This window comes from Naegleria fowleri, assembly GCF_008403515.1.
Source record: "Naegleria fowleri strain ATCC 30894 chromosome Unknown tig12, whole genome shotgun sequence".
Taxonomy (NCBI): Eukaryota; Heterolobosea; class Eutetramitea; order Acrasida; family Naegleriidae; genus Naegleria; species Naegleria fowleri.
This window is the reverse complement of record NW_025407944.1, coordinates 838850-859046: the sequence shown is the minus strand read 5'-3', so window position 1 is coordinate 859046 and position 20197 is coordinate 838850. Positions and strand designations below refer to the sequence as shown.

Genomic DNA, 20197 nt, shown 5'->3' with positions numbered 1-20197 from the left:
CCCAAACCTGAAACCCAAACCCAAACCCAAACCCAAACCCAAACCCAAACCCAAACCCAAACCCAAACCCAAAACCCAAACCCAAACCCAAACCCAAACCCAAACCCAAACCCAAACCCAAACCCAAACCCAAACCCAAACCTGAAACCCAAACCCAAACCCAAACCCAAACCCAAACCCAAACCCAAACCCAAACCCAAACCCAAACCCAAACCCAAACCCAAACCCAAACCCAAACCCAAACCCAAACCCAAACCCAAACCCAAACCCAAACCCAAACCCAAACCCAAACCCAAACCCAAACCCAAACCCAAACCCAAACCCAAACCCAAACCCAAACCCAAACCCAAACCCAAACCCAAACCCAAACCCAAACCCAAACCCAAACCCAAACCCAAACCCAAACCCAAACCCAAACCCAAACCCAAACCCAAACCCAAACCCAAACCCAAACCCAAACCCAAACCCAAACCCAAACCCAAACCCAAACCCAAACCCAAACCCAAACCCAAACCCAAACCCAAACCCAAACCCAAACCCAAACCCAAACCCAAACCCAAACCCAAACCCAAACCCAAACCCAAACCCAAACCCAAACCCAAACCCAAACCCAAACCCAAACCCAAACCCAAACCCAAACCCAAACCCAAACCCAAACCCAAACCCAAACCCAAACCCAAACCCAAACCCAAACCCAAACCCAAACCCAAACCCAAACCCAAACCCAAACCCAAACCCAAACCCAAACCCAAACCCAAACCCAAACCCAAACCCAAACCCAAACCCAAACCCAAACCCAAACCCAAACCCAAACCCAAACCCAAACCCAAACCCAAACCCAAACCCAAACCCAAACCCAAACCCAAACCCAAACCCAAACCCAAACCCAAACCCAAACCCAAACCCAAACCCAAACCCAAACCCAAACCCAAACCCAAACCCAAACCCAAACCCAAACCCAAACCCAAACCCAAACCCAAACCCAAACCCAAACCCAAACCCAAACCCAAACCCAAACCCAAACCCAAACCCAAACCCAAACCCAAACCCAAACCCAAACCCAAACCCAAACCCAAACCCAAACCCAAACCCAAACCCAAACCCAAACCCAAACCCAAACCCAAACCCAAACCCAAACCCAAACCCAAACCCAAACCCAAACCCAAACCCAAACCCAAACCCAAACCCAAACCCAAACCCAAACCCAAACCCAAACCCAAACCCAAACCCAAACCCAAACCCAAACCCAAACCCAAACCCAAACCCAAACCCAAACCCAAACCCAAACCCAAAACCCACCCAACAGCACGAAAAATGTAGAGAAGTCCTAAATTCACCAATTTCATCATTGAGTGTTATAATAATAATACATTTCTTCCCCTTGTTGATGAGCACTCATCATCAAACAAAACAACTGAAAGAAAAAACATGCCGTCATCAGCGACTACAAGCACCATTTCATCAGCTAATAATTCCTCCTCTATCTCCTCCTCCGAACAACAACCAAGTGTTCTCTTTTATTATTCCAAATCCAGCGATAAACCTCCAGGAAAAGGATCCAATGAAACACTAGGCCACAACAAGCAAGATTACTTTTCGGAATTGGCTGCCATCAAGAATTGGAGAAGAGTACTCTCCAATTTCCATATTGGACCTTTCATATATGATGGAAAAACCTATCGAACAGCAGAACACTGTTTTCAAGCTCATAAAATTGCACTCGTTTCTAAAACACTTGCCCACACGTTTTGCATGGAAAGTAAAAGTAAGCTTTCCAGAGGTGATGGAGAGGATGCAAGAAAACAACGTAAAGCAGCAATTTTAGATGAAAATCAATTAAAACAATGGAATCGAATGAAACATGAAATCATGCAAGAAATTCTATATTGTAAATTTTCACAAAACGAGGATGCAAAGAAGGTATTATTGGCCACACGAGATGCTGAATTATGGCATGGCACGAGAGGTGTTCCAAAGTCGAGACAATTCGATCTGGAAAAGGTGAGAGAGCGAATTTTGAAGGAGAATTTGGCATTATCATCATCAACGTCGTCTTCTTCGGATTTGGCACAACAAAGCAATTCTGTTGAATCTGTGTTGCCATGCGACAATGAAATTGAACAAAATGAAGCATCATCAACAGTTCAAACAAGTGACGACGACACAAGCGAGGAAAAAAAGTCTGGCAGTACCTGGAGAAGATCACAAACCCAACACAATGAATCCACCTCGAAGAAGAAACGCAAAAACGAAGATGCCTTTGATCGTTCCTCCTCTTCATCACGAACAAGCACGATAGAACCCTCGACCAAAACTAGAAAACGAAAATAGAGTTCCAAATGATTTTTTTCAACATTAAAAGGTCGTTAAGCATTTTGCTTCATGGAACGCAATAGAGGGGTCGGTAATTTCTGTCATCTGGTCCCAATGGACTTGTTTGAAGCACAACAATTGAGATGGCATCCATTGTAAGTGAAGATGCGAATGAAAAGGAAACTAACAAGAGAATCGCTGAAAAAGGTTAGTTTTGCAAAATGATCACAAAGATAAAATGATTGTTAATAAGGTTAATAACAATCCAAAAATGACACAACATTGATTGTAGCAAATCATGGTACTGCAAAGACTTCAAAGAAAGGTAAAGGGGCACAAATTGCCATTCAAGAATTGTGAACGTTTCTCCGACACACAAATCAACTTGATTCGTTCCCGCATCTCCAAATTTTGGAGGTTGGCATTTATTCCTTGGAGCGAATCGGGTTGGTGTTTGTTGAACGAATCATTCGAAATATATGTAGTATGAGATAAACTTCTGAAATGGCAAGATATATTTGGCATGTGGGTGTTTAAGTTTGTCAACGAAAAAAAAATTGCAGATTACTGATGTCCACAAATTCCATTCCACAAGCTAACGATCATGCTGACCAAATTCATTCTTTCCACTCAGTAGATCCTTCTTCCGTTGAATCCACTCTCAAGCAAATGTTTCCCAAGAGTGGTGGTGATGACATTCAACCAAACAATATAATTTCAGGACAGAGAGAGACACATGATGATGCCAATGTCGAGCACAAGTCCGAAACGAATCCTTTCACCATCATGGCCACAAAAACTCCCACTCAAAAAAGTGTGTATGAATTGTCGTGTCATCATTACGTGTTGCTCATCTTTCGAAGATTTGTCAAGTATGAAGGATGTGCATTGTGTAATCGAAGAATGTATCAGATATTGGAAATGTATCGTTCATTGAAACAGCTTAATGTCATTCCCATAGTTGTGTATCCAGAGGAAGAAAAGACAGGAGAGGAGTTTTTTAATTCAGTAAGTTTTTACAGTTGAAGTCAATGCAGAGAGGAATTTTCTATTTGGGTTTGTGCTATAATTCATTGCATGAAATGTCATTTAGTTTGACATTAGGGAAATTAAAGAAATGATGCGAGTGGCAGATCCACACCAAGTTTATGCTGAACAGTTCAATGTCTATTTTGAAAGGAAATTTCCTCTTGCCAAGATGGCTACTCATTTAATTCCAGGTTTGATGAATGCATACAAACAAGGTTTCAAGCAACCCTTGAGAACACTTTCATCCTACGATGGAAATTCCTTCTTCATCAAACCTGCCATGTTTATCATCAAAAATGGTAAAATTGTAAAATCATTGAGACATGATTATGCAGATCCTTGTCCAGATATTATTAAGGAAATTATTTTGAATACGACGGATCTGTCCAATCAAGAACAGAACAATACTGGTGCTATCTCCAGGAAATCCGACACAGATGACACTTCTCACAACTCTTCGGTTACCACGGACCAATTTCAAGAAAAATCCATTCCTTCAAAAGAACTCGCAACTGACCAGGAAATTGCAATACTTTCAAAGGAGGAGGAACTTGCATTAACTTTGCAAACAACTCTCCAGAACGAGGAACAATTTCTCTCGTTTTTTTCAAAGCCATCACCAAGATATCGAATCACTAAGGTGAATCATGTGGCAACATTGCAAGAAATTTCCAATGAAATGAAAGCGAAGGAAGAGAAAGAAAGAAATGAGAAGGCCAAACTATTGTTGGAAAAGATGGAAACATCATCACCAATGTCGTGTTTAGGAAATTCACAACAAGAGCTGCCCAACAACACCAATAATATGAATGCTTCACTCGACTTGATGACAGTATTACAAACTGGAAAGTACCGAAAATATTTCAAAATATTTTCATATAAGGAATATAATTCTGAAAATATAGAGTTTTGGGAAGAAGTGAATCTGAAATACAAACCCATTGCAGAATTTGACAAAAAAGAGGATGCATACCAAGTGGCAATGAAAATTGGTCGACTATTTCTTTTTGATGAATCCGCTCTCACTTTTATTAATACCACCGACCATTTAAGGAACAAAGTGAAAAACAATATTACAGATGTTTTCATACCACCAACACAAGAAGACTCCATTCCATCATTAGAAACGAAACAAGAATTTAATGAGAAGGCACCATCGATTTTTGATTGTGTCCTTTCTGAAATGTATGCTTCACTCATGAAGGACATGTTTATAAGATTCAGCACGAGTGATTTGTTTAAGGAAATGAAAGCACCCGAAGCAAGAAGAAGGAAATAATTGTGTCTCGAGATGAACACGTTATCATGCATCCTTTTATTATTTACGGTGGCATGTCATTAAACTCCAGAATATAGCACTTCATTGTCTTGAATAATACAGAACGAATCCTTGTCCAATTCTTGCAACAGTCTTAGGAATTGTTTCTTTGGTATTTGGCTCTCATTGTAAACAATTATGTGTAATTCTTCGATTGAAAAGTTTGTATCGTGTGCATGTTGATAAATTGCTCTCTTAATGACTTCAAGAGCTTCTGAATCTTCAATTTCTTCTTCATTTTCAAAGTCCTCACGTGTTCTTTTTCGTTGTTGTGCATCATCGTCATTGCTGTCTTGCTGTGGTTGTGACTGTTCTCGAACGTGATTGTTTTGTGAGCTCGCAGTGGCATTCTTCTTTTTCCTTCTCTTGTTGCTACCTGATGTTCCATTCGTCTGGTTATCTTCAACATCTTGTTGATTGGTTAATTGAGCAAGGATAGCATCCGAACTGCTTGTATTGTTAAGGAACCATATCGAATAGTACATCAATTTGTAGGCTGCTTCAACGTCACAAATATTAATTTCTGGGCTTAATCTCATTTTGGCATGTGCTGTTGCCAAACGAATAAATGATTCCAAAGTTCTTGGAGTAATTGGCAAAGTTTTTTGTCCATTATTTGTTCTCAATTCCAAGTATTTGTTGTGAATGTATTCTCGAGCTTCATCGGTGAGTATTGGTTTCATTCTCTTTGCATACTTGACATACTTTTTAAGGAATGAAAGAGGAATAATTAAATGTTGATGTTTCTCTGTATATGAAGAATCAGAATGTGGAATCTTGTCAAGTTCAGCAAAGAAGGAATTCATCTCATCCAATTCTGTCAAATGTGACTCTGTGGAAATTCCAACCTTTGCCGAATGATATTGGGCTTGTTGCTGCTTGTGAACATTCAAAACATGACTGCCAATTAATCTATCCTTCTCTCCATTACGGTCATCAAGCAAAATAAATATTAAATCAAAACGAGAGAGCAAAGAATCTGGTAAGCCAATATTTCTCTGAATGGACACTTCTCTATTGTAATGTCCATAAATGGGGTTCGCTGCTGCCAAAACAGAACATCGAGCATTCAGAGAGGCATGAACACCTGCTTTTTGAATGGTAACCGTTTGTTGTTCCATCACTTCATGCATGGCTATTCTGTCTTGATCAGACATCTTGTCAAATTCATCGACACATACAACTCCTCGATCTGCCAACACCATGGCACCTGCTTGAAGAGATCGCTCACCAGTGTCCTTATCAGCCACAACTGCAGCTGTTAAACCAACTCCTGTGGAAGCTCTACCAGTTGTTGAAATAGCGAGTGGAACTGTGTTTAACATGAATCGAAGCATTTGTGATTTTGCTGTGGACGGATCACCCACCATGAGAATGTTAATGTCACCTCTCAAGTGAGTATTCGAATGTGCAAAGTTCTTCTCAACTCCTCCTAACATTTGTAACAATAAACTCTTCTTAATAAAATCATGGCCAAATATTGTGGGAGCCATGCCGCGAGAAAGAACATCAAATAAATCTTTCCTCAGAGATAGTTTGGTAATATTTTCAATTTCTTTTAGTGAAAATTCATTCTCATTTGAGTCTTCATATTCTTTCTTTACAATGTGATTCACAATAAATACCATTCTCATTTTGCTTGACAATGTAGCATTACCACCACTGGTAGGCGGTAATGATTTGTACACACCATACATGATGACACGATCACCAGGTTTCACCTGATCTACTAAATCATCTTCAACAATACATTCTACAGATCGAGGAAGTTGTCCAGGTGGTGCATTTTCTGGAGCTTCTTGAATGAATATTGTTTGAGTATCGGTGAAATCCGATAAACCGAATTCTGTCTCCAGAATATTTCCATTTGCGTCTTGAAATTGCAAATTTGAAGTGGCAGCTCCTGCATTGGCATCTGAAGTGAAATCAGTTTGATGGAACTTGTTTGTTTCTGGACAATAATAAATGACTTTGATGACCTTTTCAATGACAGAAGAGCCTATTATGTGTGCAATTCCAATTAAAATCATCAGGTGTAGAGAGTGTGAAACATTCGTAAGAGTGGACAAAAAGTGCAATCAGCAAATCAAGAGTTGATAAAAGTACAAATCGATTTCAACAATATGATTATTCCAAGATTGATAATTAATAATGAGAAAAGCTTGCATGGAATAATACACACAAAACAACTACTAACATTTTGTAACTATACCAGACAGGCAAAGTAGCTTGTTGGAATAGTTGGCCATTAGCTGTCTCGGAGTGACATGATTATTGTCTCCCAATTCTCCTTCAAATCCTAAATGAATGACTGCTTTGGTAAACTCTTCGAAAAATTTAGGAAAATTAGATAAAATAAAATCATGAAGAGCGTGTTCAAAATCAAGTAAATAGCGGAGTGGTTCCTGTTGAACGAGTGTGCTCGTCTTGTGATCGAAACTTCTCAAATCATTCATATTGATGATTAGCCTAGCAGTATTATTAGTGGTATCGGACGAGGAGGATGATGAGTCATTTCCGATCGTTGAGGAGCTCGTTGACCCACTACTGCGACCATAGGACGAAATAATCTCAGCAATGCGATCATGATACTTGGAGGATGAAAGAAGAAAATTTTTGAAAAGACTTTGGTTATGCTGTGATTGCATTTTTTTTCGTGTTGAAAATTTAACGGTTAGTTATTTTTGGCGGTTTTTAATCAACATTGTTAATGAAACAACAACCCACAGTTTCGGTGAGCACAATTATAAGGTACGGTGGTTCAGTCTCATTAGAAATGCATGTCTAAAAGGGTTTACTTCTGTCTTGGTTTACAATGAATTAAGGCTCCCAATTATAAGGATTGAATCCACCAGCAAAAGTGTCACCATTCTCCAGTTTCACATTAAACATGTCATCACTAGATCCTCTCAACAAGGCTTGCAAAATATTTCCAGTTGGATCAAAGAATTTGAAGTAAATGATATATTTTCCCTTATTGCTGTCCCATTCCCAAGCAGCAGTGGCAGTTCGTTTATCTCCTGCGGCGGTATTCTGAAGTTTGAATCCAGTGTACCAAACGTCATAAATTTGCCATTTCTTTCCAGAATTCTCCTGATAATAATCTGGCATGAGCCAATTGGAAGGATCAGGATAATAATTAAACAATGAAGTAAATGGGTTGTTGGCGGTAGCTGTGTTAATGGTGTTCATCGATGCTTCAGTGGTGACGATTCTGGCTGAATCTTGTTCAGAGGAGATTTCTTCATGTTTCTTGTCGTCGTTGTGCTTCTTGTCGTGCCTGCCATCCTTTTTTTCAACATGCAGAGCATGCTTGTCATCCTCCTTCTCATGCTCTTTTTCATTCTTGTGATTCTTCTTCTCTTGTTCAGCTAACCACTTCTTTTTGAACTTTTTAATCTCCTCATCACTCATTCGATTACTTAGGTATTGAGGAACTTGATCCTTTGGAACCACTAACTTGGGTTTAATGTGAGTTTCAAAATGTTCTAAATGTTCTTCATTCTCACAACACCATTCTCCTGTCTTGTCATCCAAACGAACTCGAATGATGTCTTTGACAGTCACTCCTTGTGGATGAAATGGATTTTCCAAATCGAGGTCTTCAGGTTTTGGAAGGCTGCTTGCAGGAGCCAAAACAGCATTAGGAAGGTCATTAGCATTCGTGTTGGTCGTTGCAGTAGTCACGAATGAACGTGTCGAATTGATCGATGTAGGTTGGTTGGTGTTATTCTGTCCTCCTCCGAAATTAAGATACCAGAGCTAACAGAAAAGACCAATTATTTGTTTCGCCATTACAATGGGGGTTTGCGCCAAAACAATTTTGTAAATAATGAAAAGTGAAATCACAAACTTACATAACGCATTTGAGTTCTTCCTAGTTCAGTATTTCCCCAGAATTGAGTCACTTGTAAATACATGCCATAATTGTAAACATCACTGAAAGACACAATTAATTGTCAAACATTCAACAAATATGACACCAATGAATGAATTATTATTCATTCTTTGATGATACCCTTCAAAACACTTACTAAACTGGACACAATTGGATTCTTTGAAAAACATCTGGAAATTCAGTCAAATAAATGAAAGGAGTTCTTGTTAATTGTCCAGAGTTTGGTGTATAGAAACTCAAAACTCCAGCTTGACCTGTTATTCCAAAAGGAAATCATATTTCACCACGAACCAATGCAAGAATCAACAACCAATTGTGTGTGAATGAATAATTTATATCAATTTTAAAGTACAAACCTTCAATGAGACGATCAGGAGTCAAGAACATGTAGAAGAATGGTCCAAATGTACTTGGTGCAGTATTGAAGCTTTGATAGATTCTTCGATCATCTCGAACAAAGTAACCGTTGAAAGACAGTGGAGTGGTCATGGTGATTCGATTGTGAGATTTTGTTTGATTTTTTTTGTAGTGTTGTTGTAGTAAACGCACAGCAAAGAAATGTCAATTTTAAGGATATCAATCCTTCCAAAGAGTTTCGCCCTTTTGTCTCTTTAATTTTGGTTTTCATACTTTTAAATAGTTTAAATCATCTTTCATTCACAATTTTGATATTTTCACATCAGAATCAGCTTGTTGGAAGAACGTCATCCTTCATTTTTGGCAACTCTTTAGGAATCAGTTTAATTGCTAATTATTTTCGATTAACCATGTAAAGCTGGAGCTGTCATTGTCAATATTTTAAAAGATATTGACCACACAACATTTACAAAGTATTATACAACCAAATGTCTCATTCATCAGTTCTGTTCACATGACCTCCCATGATCAACAGATGCATCTACAGTGTTTTGTCCATCCATCATGGTGGGAGAACATGAGGTCACTTGGATGCATACACAAGCATTCTCCTTGTTGTTCATACTCTTTGGCAAATTCGATAAATCCTCTTGTGTGTAGTGCTTTTGTTGATCATGATGTGCTTCTGCTGTTGACGTTAATGCTTCATTTTGATGATCTTGTTCATTTACGTCATCATCATCATGAATAGAATCCACATCATCATGAACATCCACAAATTGTAGAGAATCCATCACATTTTGTAAACGTTCACGTTGTGTGAAACCTTCATCACTCACCTCTTGTAAAACTCTTCTCGATTGATCATAGTATTGAATGAGATACTCTACAAATGCAGCAATGTGGTTCGTATGTCTCATTTGCAACTCAGCCGATTGATTTTTCTTTTTTAACAAATTTGGTCCCATCACAATTCCAACATTTCGAGGAGTCATCTTATTATTGAGAGAATGATCAGTAATTTTTTTGATTAAATCCAAAGTTCGAATGAACAGAGGAACATGGTATCGGTTCACTTGGCGAAGAATTTTCTCAAATTTTTCAAAGGTCTTTTCTGATTTTGACTCAATAAAAGCCAAACATTCATCATAGAGTTCATATTGAATAATTGGTGTTGGTAAAAGTCTTAAATATTCTTTCATGACACCGAGCGCAGTGTGAACAAACTCTGCAGTCACATCCTCATGAACAAATGTTTCAAAGAATTTTCCAGTCGGTAACTCAATCATGGCATCCATTGCTCTCTTTATATTTAAAATTTGAGCTCTTGCTCCTGGAATTCTTAAGACTCCTTCTGTCTCACAGCAATTTTCTAACAAATAGTCGTACAGAGTATCAATGCATTTTGGAATCTTATTGCCTTGTTCTCTTTTCCGTTCTAACACTTCTTGTAATTCAACACCAAAAATTGTGGTTTCATCATAGAGAGCAATGTCGAAATTTATCGCTCCATGTTTCACTCCTAATAATGGTTTAGAAAGTAACTTCATTTTCCTAGTGTTATAAATTGAAAAAAGTTGTTCATGCTCTAAATCAACAACGCAATGACCTAAAATGTCATCTTTCGTATATTTGTCATAATCAAAGACATCAATACGAAGAACAAATTTTGTTCGATCTCTTTGTGATTGTTGCAAAGTGATGGCATCAAATATTTCTCTGTCAATATGAAATGTCATACATTCTCCATTCTCTCCCCATATAGGATTTAAATTTTTAAAAATGATTGAAGATTTGGTGTGTTTTCCGAGTTGAGACCACAAAACAGGAGTTTTTGATTCTTGTGATAAATCGTCCCTAATGACTTGATCGTTTTTTGATTCTTCTTTTGTTGGAGAGTCCGTAATGAGAGTATTTCCACAGTCACTTCTTTTCATCGTCATGTGTGACATGCTTTTCTGAGAAATGAGTGAATTCTTAGTTGGTTTGCGATTGAAGAATGAAGCTGCTTTTTGATTTTTTGCACTAAAAGATGCAGCTGCAATGGTGGCTCCTATAGAATGAGCTATTTCGTTCTGAGAGAGTGAGTCCACGGAATTTGCAGCTGAAGATGGTGTGAGAGAGGTTGTTGCACTGGATTGATGATTAATTTCAAGACTCGTTTCAATTATTGGTGATGACGTGAACAGACGACATTCTGAGTGGTTTGTAAATTATCATTTCGTTGATAATAGTGTTGTTGGCATTTCATGTTCAACAATAGAAGTGAATGGTGTTGTTTCGGTGGAAGTATATTAATTTGAAAATGAGTTATTTATGGACAGATAAAATTGTAGCATTCATCAATAATTAAATTGAAGAAAGAGAAACAATAAATCATCATCACTTACCACAGTATCTAATGAAATTGCGTGAATGAGAAAATTAAAAATCAAATTCGGTAGTTATTTGAATAAACCTCGTGTCATGAAATAATATCATGAAATAGATGAAATTGTCGTTACATCAAAGTTTGTGTCCGAATGATACATTTGAATATATTCATGATGAAATAACAAAATATAAGGATGACATGAGAGATATTTAAAAGCCTTGTGTTGACATCAAAGTATTCGAAAATACATACGGATCACTTCAATTATTGAATTTCATACATTGTCATCATGATTCAATATTAAACACCTAAAATTTGAGATATATACTTACGAAAAGCCATTCCAATCGGCTGGTATTAAATTGTCGCATGATTTGATGGTCACTTTGAGAAGAACATCACTTCCGCGTCTTTCAGCTACATCTCTATTGCAGAAAGAAGAATTTTCGAGAGGTTTCGTGTCTTCGTCCTCTTCGGTGCTTGGAAGTTCGTTTTCTGAGATAAAAAACCCTTTGCTGTGTTGCTTTGGAGGTGGTGGGTTGGATGGGTCAAACATTTGTGACAGAGCGGTGGGTTTGAGTTTTTTTTGTGGAACTTTTAAGTTTAATTTTTGAAACTGTCATCAGTGTTGCTTTGATGATTGACTCTATGAAAATGGTTTATGTCAATTGTCAGTGATCTATTCTATTCAAACAGCAATTTTCGCTACTTGTGGAGTGACGACCTTTCATTGGATGATTGGACATTTTGCTCAAATAAATACGGAACTAATCTCCCGACTTGATTCTTCTTTTTCCTTCTTGTCATGTCTATATTCTCTAATATACAAAATGGCAATTGGAATAAATAAAAGTATTAAGGAAACGACCTCGGCAATGATGACCCAAAGGGCGGCAGCTGATGGATTGACAAATAATTGAACTTGCCATGAACCGGGATCATTGGGCGGTGTCGTAATGGTGACAAGTTGAGAATTTGGCATTATAGCACTCGCTTCATAATAATTTGTGGAAAAGTCCTCGTGAATACTGCTATTGGCAACTACACGACCAACAAAAAATTTCTCAATATAACCATTCGTTCTTCCAATTCCAAAAAGATGATAGGGTGTTTGTAATGATAAATAACTGGTTTGCGAAAGCAATGAATTCATGTTTGGTTGATACTCTCCATTCAACTTGGTTGAGATAAATTTCACTGTCATGCTTGGAGCATTCACTCCATAATAATATTGTGTTCCTTCAGGTGCAACTCCATTCGTGGAAATTACTTTCAAAAAGTAGGCGTCATTATAGAAGCAATTAAAGAAGGCTCTCAATGTTTGATTGCCCGATTTTGGATCGTTATAGAGGGTGATAATATCTAAGATTCCAGTTTCATCAATATCGAGAAAGAATGCATCATAGAATGGCATTTCATTCATTCCTGTAGCGTAGGGAAGCTTGAAAAATGAGTTCCTCAGAGCGTCCACACCTTTAGAAACAATCTGATAGGTCCTGGGCGTCACATTGGAGTCACATTTAAGAGATGTTGATGAGACTTCAGATTGATCATTATTGGCTGATTGTGAAAGAGAAGAGATCCATGATGTTGAGTACCAATTTGTCTTTGGGGAAGGTGAAAGGGCACCATTGTTTGTTTCTTTTTCACATTCCACATTTTGCCACAACTCAATGCCGACCATTTGATAAGAATCCTTGTCATTTTCATCATTCCCAATTGTTTCCACAACACTCACCACCAAATCTGGGTATCCATCCAAATTAAAATCCCCAACTCGTAATGATGGCGGTGATGATTGGTATCTGTGGTCTGGCTTGTAGTGATGAAGAATTCTCCTCTTGTTGTCTTTTGGAAAAGAGAGAACTGCTTTTTGGTTGAAATCAAAATTGCTTTTCATACATAAATTGGACGACGGGCGGCAATTTGTTTCAATAATGCTCTTGCACAATGCAAGTTGATTATTGTAGAGAATATGAATTTCATTCGTCTCAGAGCATGAGTCAAGAGGATAGCACACAGGATAGAGCATGTCCAAATCGCCGTCATGATCAATGTCGAGAAAAACTGGTCGCCCAGCTCCCTTGGGTGCATTCAAGGTCGAGTTCAATTGCAGCTTCCCATTGTAATTGATCCAAAATTCGAAAATAGGTTCCTCACAAAATCCATGAGCGTCTTCTTTTGAACAGCTCATCACGAATAGGTCAGAACCACAGTCACCATCTATATCGATCGATGCAGTTGAGATTGGAAATGCGAGAGGTTTTAAGTTGGATTGGCTTGTAGCGAAGGAAGAACGTTTTTTTGTGGCCGAGTCTATCGTTGGGAATCCATCGTGACCATCTTGAAGATATTTGATAAAGTTCAATTGTCCTGCCTCATAATTGGTATTGTTATTTATCCAATACGATCGTTTTTTCGTGGTAACATCAGTACCAAATAAATCTGGCAACAAGTCACCATTAAGGTCAAATACCTGGTGTGAAATGAAATGTGCATTACAACGTGCAAACAGATCATTCATACCCACAACGATAAACAAGTCGAGTATCAAACATGAATTAATGTACAAAATTTCCAAAAATCATGGCAGATATAATGTCAAAAAACAAATTCCAATTCGAGAAATTAAAGATTCGACAAATATAATGTGGAAACGTCATAATGATCCAATAATAATAATAATCCAACAATGATGATGATGTTCAATGTCACCAATTCACCCGATAAAACCTACCAAGAGTTGGTCTGTTGTCCTTTCATCTAACAGCTTCTCTTCACGCAAAGTCTTGAAATTCCCAACCAATATAGAATGAATATATGAAGGATTGTCATCATCAAAAGTATCCTTATCAATGAGTGTGACTAGTAAATCCAGTGCTCCGTCAAAGTTAAAATCCGAAGCCACAATATTCACAATTTCCACATTGACATGAGCCAATAATTTGGATGATGTTTCATAATCGAAACTCGTATAATTGACGAAATTCCATTGGTATGTATCCCAAGTGTAGATAATAATTTGTTTTCGATTTTTCGATGAAACAATTAGATCGGTGTGTTGTTGATTGGCAAAATCTCCCGAAGCCTCTATTCTTCCTTCAATTCCATTAAATCCCACATTAGAACTCACGTCATAGAGAATACTCTCTCGGAAGAGAAAGCTCGGAGCGTGAGAGAAGGATGGAGGGAATAATTTAATTCCTCCGTGTACAAAAAAAGAAATATTGCGAAGGAATGAAGGTGTTCGGAAGGGTGGTGATGATGGAAAGAACAAGAAGAGAAAGAAGGGTCATGTACCGGAATGTTGTTGTTCTTGTTGCTCTTGTGGAGGATATCATTGATTTTTGTCGAAAATGATGAGGATTGCTTCGGAAGTGTGTTGTCATCCTTGATGTGGTGCGTGTCGGGTGTTGCTTCATGATTTTTGTTTTTGGAAGGTTTTTGGAATCATGAAGGTCAGTTTGCTCAGATGCCAAGGTTTTCCCACAATCAATAAGAAACGAGAAACATTTGATGTCTTTGGGGAACTAAGTCTTGATGTTTCATTGTTTGGTACCCAAAAGCGTTAAGGAAACAGCAAACAAACCTTTTTTCTCTTTCATTGTAAACTTCAAAACTCAGGTTGACTAGAATTTTGAAAAAATTGTTGAAAAAAAAATACGCCAAAAGTATGTATTCAGATAATCTTTCTCTGGATTGTTATTAAATCATTTCTTCTTTTGAACTTCATCATTCTTGAACTTTCTTACACAACAGCCATAACTTTTAGAAATGGGTGCCTACAAATACTTGAATGCTTTGTACAAGAAGAAGCAATCTGATGCTTTGAGATACTTGTTACGTATTCGTTCTTGGGAATTGAGACAATTGCCAGGAATCCACAGAGTCAATCACCCAACTAGACCAGACAAGGCTCACCAACTCGGATTCAAGGCCAAGCAAGGATACGTTATTTACAGAGTCAGAATTAGACGTGGTGGTCGTAAAAAGCAAGTTCCAGGTGGTAGAGTCAACGGTAAGCCAGCAACTCAAGGTATCCACTTGAAGCCAAAGAGAAACTTGCAAGTTGTTGCTGAAGGAAGAGTTGGTAAGAGAGTTGGTGCATTGAGAGTGTTGAACTCATACTGGGTCAATCAAGATGGTAGATACAAGTGGTATGAAGTCATTTGTGTTGATCCAACCTCTGAATCCGTCAGAGTCGATCCACAAATTAACTGGATTGCAACCACCAAACATAAGCACAGAGAAATGAGAGGTCTCACCTCATCCGGTAAGAGACATCGTGGTTTGAGAACAAAGGGATGCACTTCATCCAAGGTTAGACCATCCAGAAGAGGAGATTGGAAGAGAAGAAACACCACCAAATTGCAAAGAAAGAGATAAGCAATTTGAATGGTTGCTACTCGAGCTTTTCGCAAATAAATTTAAAATTTACACAAATCGTTTTGAAATTGAGTTTCATCAAAAAATGAGAAAGCAAGAAGACGAGCTTAAGGCCATTTCCCTCACCAAATCGTAACCATTCTCTATTCTGGACAAACCCTCTTTGATCTTCTCTGAGATCGCCCAAAGTTACCGAACTCTCCCCTATTCAGTTGTCAAACAAAAAATTAGTTGGTGATTTATTATTTCTTCTTCGTTGTCAAACAAAAAATGTCGACGTGGTCAGCTGCATGTCTTCTCAACAGGGAGGAAGACATTCTCCCACAGGTGCTTTGTTTCATTTCCATAGACGAGATGTATCACATCATGAGGCTTGTGAACAAGAAATGGAATGATTGTATTTTAAATTTCCGAGTGATTCGCTCTCTCTATGCTTACTCTTTCAGAAGAGGAGGAACATTCTCCAGTTTGTTGTCGACATTGAAGAATAACTCTGAGTTTGACAGTACTGCCACAGATGATAGTTCATTATCAAAGAACAAACAGGCTGAAAATTTTAACACCAACACCACCTCATCAGAGCTGAGCTCAGATACTGCCTCCATGGCTTCATGCGTAGTTTGGGACAAGGAGCAATTTGAATGCATATTGGGATGCCTAAAAGGTCACAAAGAAAGAAAGCCACTCAGTAAAACCTTCTCCAACAATACTTTCACGATCACATCAAGGAGAACCCATTCAGAAAATTCTTCCGCACCCGTTTTAACTGCAATGGATTGTGAAAAACGAGCCACCTTTGTGATTCAATTCATCTTCTCAGTGATCTATGATTACAAATTTCAACCTCACACTGGCCCCTCCGACATTGGAGATATTTTGAATCTTCTCAAGGAACGATTGAGTAATGCAGGTGACACGATCCCATGTTTACTGAACATGCTGCCAGTCGCTTGCGAGTATTTTGGCTCCAACATTTCTCTCCTCATGTACAAGTTATTTGAGAGATTGCTGACTTTGGATGTTGAGAATTTTTCACATTGGTCACTATATTTTCCAAACATGAAATATGCAGCTCCAATTCGCTCTCCAGAGCATCTTAATTATGAGATTAGAGTGAAATTGTTCAATATGGAACTAGATTTACTTCTTGATATTATTTCAAGTATGATTCTTGGAGGAATGTCATCAACAATATATACAGAGTTGCTTCAATTTGCATGTTATTGTTCTCAATTCATCATTCCAACACTGACCAAAATGGATCTACCTCTCGCTGCCACTTGCAAGGAGAAGTGTGAATACATTCAAAACATTATTATCAAGCAAGAAAAGAATAGATACTTTTTAATGAATCCATTTTCACACTTGTCAGAGAATGTGGATCAAAACAAGTTAATTTTCCAGAATAATCCTCATGTGAAGAACTTTTCAGAACTCCAACAAAATAATTTGTTGTTAAATCCACAATTTACTTACAAAACATTGTCCCTACATGTGGCAGCAATGCTCGACTATGGGATGAGACAATTATCGATTTCAGATTTTTTAAGCGTGAGAGAACCATACGAAAAACGATCCAAAGTCTTGTTGAGAAATTGTTCGTGCTGGAATAATTTATTGAATTTTCTTACCACTTGTATTGTACAAGAGAATGACCTTAACAACAGAGCCAGCATTTATGAAAAAATTGAGCAGGCCATGTTATATAGTTTTGTATTGAATGATTTTTCATCTGCCAAACTTTTTCAAACTGTTATCGAAAATGGAGCAGTTCATAGAATGAAACGAACCATTAACGCACAAAAAAAGAGTAATGACTATGAACTGTTGTTGAAAGATTGCAAAGGCCTAAGTCCTCTCACCAGGTACCAAATTCCGAAAATACCATGCAAAGATCAAACAATCAAGATGTTGTACAACATTGTTGTAAGTTGCATGTATCATGCGATCTGAGATTTTGACATTATTTTTGTCGTTGTTGTTGAATTTAACTCTCATATTGACCAATCAATCCTTGAACATGCAAAATGATTCACAATTATAGACAAGTTTCACTCACAGATTTGGTTTTTTTGTTTGACGGTAGTTCAGATATCAGATATCACTTGTATCATATTACTCCAACCTTAAGAGAAATGGGAAGAATTTATTTTCGACCAAGCATATTGTATCACTATTTAGGAGGATTAGAGATGAGTAGCAATGAGGAAGATGAGATAGAACACAAAATTCAAATCATTTCAAAGAAGTCCTTGAAGGACAAATTGAAATCAATGTTTAAACAAACATCTCAGAATGAATCCAATTCAAGGCTCGATATTGAAATATTGGAGTTTTTGTATTTTGTGGTTCAACAGAGAAAGAAAATGAGTGATGAAGAAATATACAAAATGAGCATAACTGCCGAGCAACGAGAAGTGAACAAGTAATTTGATACCACTTGTGAATGGATTTTTCCTTCTTTTGAACCTATTCAATACCAGTATCGATATCGATTTCATAAACATAATTCAAATATTTGTGGGTTGTCCCTCGATAAAAAATTTGTTTTATTCTACCAAGTTGGGGTATTGTGTATCTACAATGAGGTTGTGGTTTGCTGCAATGATCCACAATATATTTTGGTGATGTATCACACTACCTTTCTATGGTATTGCTAGGATACAAAATTTGTTCGTGAGTTGAGAAAGTTCTGTTTCCACAAGCTTTCTTTTATTTCAATTTATGTGGCCTCCATTTATCACCTCGCTCTGGGACAATCCACTTTATTTAATATGATAAATGACACAAGTTCAAATATATATTTTGATGAGTCCAACAAAAAAATGGGAACACCTCTACAACCAGAGAAGCCTTTTCTCTCTCACAAAGTTGATCTAGGTCTCTATTATGATGAATTTGTAGGAGAGAAATTTCACAAATATCTCGTTGCAACTTCATCCGAAGGAGTCTACTCCCGGAAAGATATTGCAGACTCAAACTGGACTGAATTATTCCTGCCATTTGAATGTTCCGATATTTATTTGGGAAATAAGATTCTTTGCTTCCAAACATCGAGAAACAAATTAGTTCTGAATTCTGCCTTCCATATGAATGAAGGTCTGAGAGCCATTTTCAAGAAATCAAAAATTGGAACTCCAGAATTTGTTTTGATCGATGAATTTAAATTAGTGGATTATTGTTATGAAAAATTTGAAATTCCCAACACAAGTATGAGATCCTATGAATATAACAAGATCGCGTGTGACTCACAACATCTTTATATCGAGATGAGTAATGGTTTATTGATTTGTTTAACATCCTCAGCAACGGCTCCTGGAGTGAGAGTAAACACAACTTTCATGGCTCCCAATGATCGAATTCGATTCATTGAAGGAGCCTCACAATCTGAGAAGGTCATGATTGTAACACAAAGCAACAAAATTTATGGCTTCCATTTTCAAACTCTGAGATATGTGAATAATGAAAAGGTTTGTTCTCCTATCACCAGTTTGTGTGTGAGCCCAGTTTGTGCATTTATAACCACACAAGATAACATGCTCTATGTGATTGGTGACGACTCAAACGGCTCCACTGGAGGTATGCAACAAGCTCGTGAAAAATTCATGCCCACCCATGATCAATTTAAGGAGAAAATTATGCAAGTGAAATGTGGATACATTCATTCATTGATACTTTTGGAGAATGGAAATGTTTACGCAACAGGATACAATGATCTCAAACAGTGTTGTCGTTTGGAATCGCCCACCACGTTTTCCAAAACAGAGATAGTCTTGACCAAAAAAGACCATCCAAAGAGGTTGCAATGCTCTTCTCGTGGAAGTGTTTTTCTAACAGGTAAGTTTTTGTTGATGTGATGGTGTCATTGAGATTTGACTAAATACTTTGTGGTTTGACAAATGCAAACCGTTCTGTGAAACAATCATCAAATTATGCTGTCATGCATTGGTCATTCTTTCAATATAACTCATCCTTTCATGGCTCCATGCTCCTTCCCTGTCACTTGTCATAACCATCATCATCATGTTATTAGACACTGAAGCAATATTTGTTGGAGAAGTGGTTCATAAATTCCCACAGTATAAAAACTTTCAACTTCGCCTCCCACTTGGAGGAGATTTTAATGATGTTCGAGGAGGTGGATGGCAATACGTTGTTTTTAAGAGTTGTGTTAATTCTTCCAAAATGCTTTCTTTCTTTTGGAGTAATTTGAAACAACGTGCTCATGACCGAGAAGAAAAATTTCACGATGTACTCTTTGAATTTGCGTAAACACAATAAATTAGGAGGACAAAATGGCTTTTTCTACGGTGACAAAAATTTGCCACACGGATGTGCAAGAATCGAAGGGTAGAATTGAATCTCTTCAGAAAACCATTTTTTCTACGTCCCAGCCTGCTAATTTGTAGTGTAAGATATTTATATATATAAGATTTTTTAAATTCCATCACTTGAACGACATTAAAACGACTCAAAGCCTTAAAGAACAAAACGAATAGATAATGTGGCAAAGTTCTGTCTC

General features: G+C 37.6%; 9 protein-coding genes and 1 pseudogene across 10 annotated transcripts; 5 read left to right on the top strand and 5 right to left on the bottom strand.

Moving 5' to 3' along the window:
- FDP41_012072 lies at positions 1-1346 on the bottom strand (annotated as a pseudogene). Its single transcript has one exon — positions 142-1346. A coding segment is annotated over exon 1 (1205 nt).
- An 82-nt stretch (positions 1347-1428) lies between these two features.
- FDP41_012071 (uncharacterized protein) lies at positions 1429-2331 on the top strand (the record flags this gene model as incomplete). The annotated part of the gene is made up of 1 exon (XM_044702551.1): positions 1429-2331. One exon carries the CDS (start codon positions 1429-1431, stop codon positions 2329-2331), a length of 903 nt encoding a protein of 300 aa, XP_044566923.1.
- Positions 2332-2883: 552 nt separating this feature from the next.
- On the top strand, positions 2884-4621 carry FDP41_012070 (uncharacterized protein; the record flags this gene model as incomplete). Its single annotated transcript, XM_044702550.1, has 2 exons — positions 2884-3321; positions 3407-4621. The coding sequence occupies 2 exons, from the start codon at positions 2884-2886 to the stop codon at positions 4619-4621; spliced, it is 1653 nt and encodes a 550-aa protein (XP_044566922.1).
- A 59-nt stretch (positions 4622-4680) lies between these two features.
- FDP41_012069 (uncharacterized protein) lies at positions 4681-7308 on the bottom strand (the record flags this gene model as incomplete). The annotated part of the gene is made up of 2 exons (XM_044702548.1): positions 4681-6659; positions 6858-7308. 2 exons carry the CDS (start codon positions 7306-7308, stop codon positions 4681-4683), a joined length of 2430 nt encoding a protein of 809 aa, XP_044566921.1.
- Positions 7309-7480: 172 nt separating this feature from the next.
- Positions 7481-9047, bottom strand: FDP41_012068 (uncharacterized protein; the record flags this gene model as incomplete). Its single annotated transcript, XM_044702547.1, has 4 exons — positions 7481-8422; positions 8518-8599; positions 8695-8812; positions 8915-9047. The coding sequence occupies 4 exons, from the start codon at positions 9045-9047 to the stop codon at positions 7481-7483; spliced, it is 1275 nt and encodes a 424-aa protein (XP_044566920.1).
- A 368-nt stretch (positions 9048-9415) lies between these two features.
- On the bottom strand, positions 9416-11845 carry FDP41_012067 (uncharacterized protein; the record flags this gene model as incomplete). The annotated part of the gene is made up of 3 exons (XM_044702546.1): positions 9416-11112; positions 11306-11313; positions 11622-11845. The coding sequence occupies 3 exons, from the start codon at positions 11843-11845 to the stop codon at positions 9416-9418; spliced, it is 1929 nt and encodes a 642-aa protein (XP_044566919.1).
- A 195-nt stretch (positions 11846-12040) lies between these two features.
- FDP41_012066 (uncharacterized protein) lies at positions 12041-14894 on the bottom strand (the record flags this gene model as incomplete). The annotated part of the gene is made up of 3 exons (XM_044702545.1): positions 12041-13765; positions 14027-14493; positions 14879-14894. The coding sequence occupies 3 exons, from the start codon at positions 14892-14894 to the stop codon at positions 12041-12043; spliced, it is 2208 nt and encodes a 735-aa protein (XP_044566918.1).
- Positions 14895-15063: 169 nt separating this feature from the next.
- FDP41_012065 (uncharacterized protein) lies at positions 15064-15675 on the top strand (the record flags this gene model as incomplete). The annotated part of the gene is made up of 1 exon (XM_044702544.1): positions 15064-15675. One exon carries the CDS (start codon positions 15064-15066, stop codon positions 15673-15675), a length of 612 nt encoding a protein of 203 aa, XP_044566917.1.
- Positions 15676-15945: 270 nt separating this feature from the next.
- On the top strand, positions 15946-18104 carry FDP41_012064 (uncharacterized protein; the record flags this gene model as incomplete). The annotated part of the gene is made up of 2 exons (XM_044702543.1): positions 15946-17540; positions 17720-18104. The coding sequence occupies 2 exons, from the start codon at positions 15946-15948 to the stop codon at positions 18102-18104; spliced, it is 1980 nt and encodes a 659-aa protein (XP_044566916.1).
- A 396-nt stretch (positions 18105-18500) lies between these two features.
- On the top strand, positions 18501-19947 carry FDP41_012063 (uncharacterized protein; the record flags this gene model as incomplete). Its single annotated transcript, XM_044702542.1, has 2 exons — positions 18501-19512; positions 19709-19947. 2 exons carry the CDS (start codon positions 18501-18503, stop codon positions 19945-19947), a joined length of 1251 nt encoding a protein of 416 aa, XP_044566915.1.
- Positions 19948-20197: the final 250 nt, after the last annotated feature.